General features: G+C 38.8%; 1 protein-coding gene across 1 annotated transcript; it reads right to left on the bottom strand.

Annotated features, from left to right (window-relative positions):
• Positions 1–1,947: 1,947 nt before the first annotated feature.
• LOC129687718 (putative olfactory receptor 10D4) lies at positions 1,948–2,883 on the bottom strand. Its single transcript, XM_055622272.1, has one exon. The coding sequence runs from the start codon at positions 2,881–2,883 to the stop codon at positions 1,948–1,950; it is 936 nt and encodes a 311-aa protein (XP_055478247.1).
• Positions 2,884–5,811: the final 2,928 nt, after the last annotated feature.

Genomic DNA, 5,811 nt, shown 5'->3' with positions numbered 1-5,811 from the left:
TAGATGTACAGATTTTAGTGGGTTTATTCTATGTTGTATGTTTATATGAGTGAGTATATGCCAAAAAGCAACAAACCAAGTAATCCACTTAAAAAATGGGGAACAGAGCTAAAGAGAGAATTCTCTGTAGAGGAATATCGAATGGCAGAGAAGCACTTAAAGAAATGCTCAACCTCATTAGCCATTAGGGAAATGCAAATCAAAACAACTCTGAGATTTCACCTTACACCCATCAGAATGGCCAAGATGAAAAACTCAAAGGACAACACATGCTGGAGAGGTTGTGGAGAAAGGGGAACCCTTCTCCACTGCTGGTGGGAATGTAAACTGGTACAACCACTCTGGAAATCAACCTGGTGCTTTCTCAGACAACTAGGAATAGCGCTTCCTCAAGATCCAGCCATACCACTCCTAGGCATATACCCAAAAGAGGCGCAAGTACACAAAAAGGACATTTGCTCAACCATGTTTGTAGCTGCTTTATTTGTAATAGCCAGAAGCTGGAAACAACCCAGATGCCCCTCAACTGAAGAATGGATGCAGAAACTGTGGTACATATATACAACAGAGTATTACTCAGCAATGAAAAATAAGGAAATCATGAAATTTGCAGGTAAATGGTGGGACCTGGAAAGGATCATCCTGAGTGAGTTGTCCCAGAAGCAAAAAGACACGCATGGTATATACTCTATTTGATTTTTTTAAAGGCAGATCTGACCACTTGTGTGTTAGAGTATCTCCTCTTAGAGATCCTGAGACAGTACATCACATCCCCTAGTTCCTGGAATGCACTGTCTCAGGAGTGCTTTGAATATTTCCTGACAGAGCTGCCCACACTTGGTAGGGGTGGCTTATAATTTCCGGTTGTGGAAGAATTCTTCATCCACCCGTGGTGATAGACAGAAACTTAAGGAAAACCACATACATCAACCATTCCATTATGCAGTACCAATTTTTTTCTACAACAAAGCTCCATGTTTCTTTCCTTCTTCCTTCTCTTCTTCTGCACAACTTATTCATTTCTTCTTTCCAGATAGAAAAAAATTGTATCCTTTAAGAAAATCATTGAGTCTTGAAGATTAAAAAAAAATAAGTGAAAACTAAAACCAAGACCAAAGGAAGAATACATCCACTAAAAACGTAACCCGGTTTTCTGAATGAAATGTATCTATTTTATTGGATTCTCATTTTGAAGCATGGAGGTTACCAAATGGTAGATGAGTTACAGATGTTAGTCTGAAAAAGAAGAAATTCACATGTTTTCCCATGGAAAGTTACAAATACCTGATTTACAGACATTATACCTAAACTAATATTTCTGATTTTAAAGTGAATGAATATTTACAATTTAGTTGGTCTTCTGTCTGATTTGAGACAAATTTTACAAAACCCAAGTGGATTTCTAGTAAGAAATAATCCATGTTTGTGCTTTGTGGAAATAAAATCACAACAAAAAATACATATACAATCCCAAAAGATGTGCACAAGAAACAACTTTGAAATACTGCAAGACTGTATAATGTGAAGAACTTGCCTTAAGTATGACTTACAGCAGTTTGGACTTCTGAGTTCTGGTAGAAATCTGGAGCTTGGCTTCTCCATTTTTGAAAAGAAACAAAATTCTGAGATAGTTTTCTTGAAAGAACAAATGAGTCTGTTTGCCTCTTTAAGGAGTTAGGTGACTAAAAAATACTTGGAGAGAATCCACACAGCATAAAAATCAACACATTTGCTAAGAGATTTTATCACTCAAATTTCATTATAAAACATAAGGGAATGTAAAATAAATACGTATCTTCAAACAATGAAGGAAGTGGTAAATTGATGTAATGTAAATTTCCTTTTACTATGCCTTGAAAGTTGTAGATGTCATGAAATAAGTTGTAGATGCAAATCCGTCCTTTTCAATGGTGAATTAGATATTGCTCAGGAAATATTTAGATCTTTTCATTTACTTTCCAGACTGAGACATCTCTTAAGAAACACATGCCTCAAGGCTATTTTCACATCCTTATTTCTCAGGCTGTAGATCAATGGGTTGAGTGTTGGTGTCACAAGATTGTTCAAAATCTGAATAATTGCACTGAACAGTGGGCTGGGACTGGGCTGTAGATAAATGATGATGATAGGTCCGTAAACACAGATGATGGATGTGAGGTGGGCACTGCAGGTAGAGAATGCTCTCTGCCTGCCTTTGGTTGAACGGATTTTTAAGATGGAGATCCCAATCCGAGTGTAGGACACAACGATTAAAAAGAAACAAATGAGAGATAAAAGGCCAACATTTGTGAAGCCTACTCTCTGTGCTGCAGAGGAGTCCCCACAGGCCAGAAGTAACACTGCAGGCATGTCACAGAAGTAATAACCCACTTCATTGGGGCCACAGTAGGGCAACTGGAAAGTGAGGGCAGTTAGGATAGTGGCATGCACACAGCCACTCATCCAGGTCCCTGTGGCCAAGGCACAGCACAGTTTGTGGTTCATGATGACTGTGTATCTCAGAGGGAAGCATATGGCGACAAAGCGGTCATAGGCCATCACTGTGTACAGAAAGCACAATGTGCAACCTAGACAATGATAGAAGAAGTGTTGTACAACACAGCCCCGGAAAGAGATCCCTCCACCCTGTCCTGAAAGATAAGACAACATCTTGGGAGCTGTTGTGGAACAGAAACCCAAGTCAAAGATGGAGAGGTTGCCCAAGAAAAAGTACATGGGAGTCTGGAGTCTTGGGGAGGAAGTGACTGCAATAAGAATGAGCAGGTTTCCCAGGAGGGCACAGGCATACAATGTTGAGAACAGAAAGAGCAGGACATTCTCCAGGCCTCCTGTCTCAGGGATACCCAGCAAGGTGAATTCTGTCACCATAGTCTGGTTTGTCATATTTTTGAAAGAATCTTTTCCTAGGAGTTTGTGGAAAGAAATTCTTGGTAAAGTTTATTCTGTGTTTGGGTTAAAGCAATTTAAATCACGGGAATAGAAGAGAGAAAAGATACTGCTATTTACAGAAAGATGTTCTGAGCAGAGTTGCCTTTCCTGCTAATGAGGTATGTTTTCTTCACTTAGGTTCTTAACTGCAGATGATGTTCCCTAAAAATCTCCCCCGGGAAGTAACTCCCAGGGCAATTGCAGGTGGTGTCCTTCAAGTTCTCACCCAGAAGGTAACTTCCAAGGCTAGCATCCTTTCTTCACCTCTTTATACAAAGGATCCCATTCCATCATTCTAGATGCTCCACTGTGATTCTAAAATGAGCAAAAAGACTGTGGAAATGACATTGTAGTGATTAAGATAGAGTGGCAGGGGTGGGTGAGGGATAAGGAAAACAAAAGGAGTGAACATAATCAGGCTACATCATACACAGGTGTGATATTATCCAATAAGAAATTTAATTAATAAAAATTTATATTTCCAATCACATTGGCACCTAGATTCTAGAACTGAGGATAATAGGAATCACAGCCTACAGTGTTTATGACAAAATTACACAGCAAAGGATATACCTCAGAATTTTAAGTTCTAGGTGTGAATATCACTGAAACTGGAAGCTGAATGAATACACTAAATTTTTGTTAGTCAGAAGCATGAATGTATGCCCTCTCTTCTTTGAAAAATGAGGATTTATGATTGTACATGGGATTATTTTGTGGCTTGTATGGTGCAAAATTGATAATGACATAGGGACTGAAGTCTCTGTAGCCATTTCTTGTATGATAGCAAAGGTTTGCCTACTCTCTTCTTTCTTCATTCTCTCTGACACACATAATATCCATCTCACAGATTCACATGTGAACACACAAACACACACACGCACAGACCCGTATCCAAACCTCACTATCTATATTGCTTTAAAATTTTAAAGGCGATTTGGCATATATGTCACAAGAGTTAAAATAAGTATATGTAGATGTTCAACAAAGCACTCTCAAAAGCACTTTATTTATCGACTGTAAAAGATCAGACTTTAAACAATATAATCATAGATATTTTAAAATGAATGAAGTTTTACTGCTTTTAAGAAAGAAAGGCTGCATGTAATTTCTCAGTTTTGTGAACATAAGAATGTATCATCATATAGTAACTTCCTTTAATTCTCTAATAATTATTATTTAAGTCACTCATATAGTAAATACAGTGATTTTTCAGATTATTTCTTAAGTATGTGGGGCAAAAAATAAAGAGCTACTCATGAAACTGAAAATCTTCTGTAAAGCAAAGGCCATTGTCATCATAACAAAATGACAGCCTACAGACTGGGAAAGATCTTCACCAATGCTACATCTGAAAGAGGGCTAATATGTAGAATATATAAAGAACTTAAGAAGGTAAACACCAACAAACCAAGTAATTCAATTAAAAATGGGGTACAGAGCTAAACAGAGAATTCTCGACAGAGGAATATTGAATGACAGAGAAACACTTAAAGAAATGCTCAACGTCATTAGTCATCCAAGAAATGCAAATCAAAACAACCCTCAGATTTCACCTTACACCCATCAGAATGACTAAGATCAAAAACTCAAGTGACAACACATGTTGGAGAGGAAGTGGAGAAAGGAGAATCCTTTTCCATTGTTAGTGGGAGTGTAACCTTGTACAACCTCTTTGGGAATCAATCTGGTACTTTCTCAGAAAACTGGAAATAGTGCTACCTCAAGATTCAGCTATACCACTCCTGGACACATATCTGAAAGATGCTCAACCATACAAGAAGGACATTTTCTCAACTATGTTCATATCAGCTTTATTTATAATAGGCAGAATCTGGAAACAACCTAAATATTCCTCAACAGAGGAATGGATACAGAAATTGTGGTAAAATTACACAGTGGAATACTACTCAGCAATTAAAAACAAGGAAATCATGAAATTTGCAAGCAAATGGATGGAACTAGAAAAGATCATCCTGAGTGAGGTATCCCAGAAACAGGAAAACACACATGGTTTATACTCACTTATAAGTGGCTATTACCCATATAATATAGGTTAAAAATGCTAAAATCTATAGTCCTAAAGAAGCTAAACAACAAAGAGGACCCTAGGGAAGAGGCTGAAACCTCACTCAGAAGGGCAAACAGGATAGATATGGGAAGTAGGAGAAGTCAAGGAACAGGACAGGAGTCTTCCACAGGGAACCTCTGGAAGACTACCCACCAGGATATCAAAGAAGATATTGAGACTCATAGCCAAACTTTGTGCAGGGTACAGAAAACCTTAGGGAAGAATAGGAAGATAGATAGACCTGGAGGGGACAGGAACTCCACAAGGAGACCAACAGAACCAAAACACCTGGGCCCAGGCGGGGAGACCTGCAGAGATCAATGCTCCAACCAAATCATGGAAAGGACCTAGATACCCTGCTCAGCAGAAGTCTATAGGATGCTCAGTTTCCAAGTGGGTTCCTTAGTAAGGAAAGCCGGGGCTGTCTCTGGCGTGAACTCAGTGGCAGGCTCTTTGATCACCTCCTCATGGGCAGTGCAGCCTTGCCTGGCCACAGAGGAAGACAGATGCAGCCAGTCCTGATGAGATCTGATAGGTTAGGGTAAGATAGAAGGGAAAGACTTCCTTCTCTATCAAGGGACTAGGGAAAGGGCATAGGGGTAGAGAAGAGAGGGTGGGTAGGACTAGGAAAAGACGATGGAGGGGCGTACAGCATGGATATAAAGTAGATAAATTATAATTAATTAATTAGTTAATTAATTAATTGGATTTTGGCTTAAAATAAATAAGGAGTTACCCATGTGGAATAAACAAGCTAACCAGGATGTAAAGTCTAATTCTGGAACCATATTTGAATTCAAGAGGAGTAGGTA

The sequence above is a fragment of the Psammomys obesus genome, unplaced genomic scaffold (assembly GCF_907164565.1).
Source record: "Psammomys obesus unplaced genomic scaffold, mPsaObe1.curated_primary_1811, whole genome shotgun sequence".
NCBI lineage: Eukaryota > Metazoa > Chordata > Mammalia > Rodentia > Muridae > Psammomys > Psammomys obesus.
Note: the sequence above shows the minus strand (reverse complement) of the source record. Positions and strands in the feature narration are given on the sequence as shown.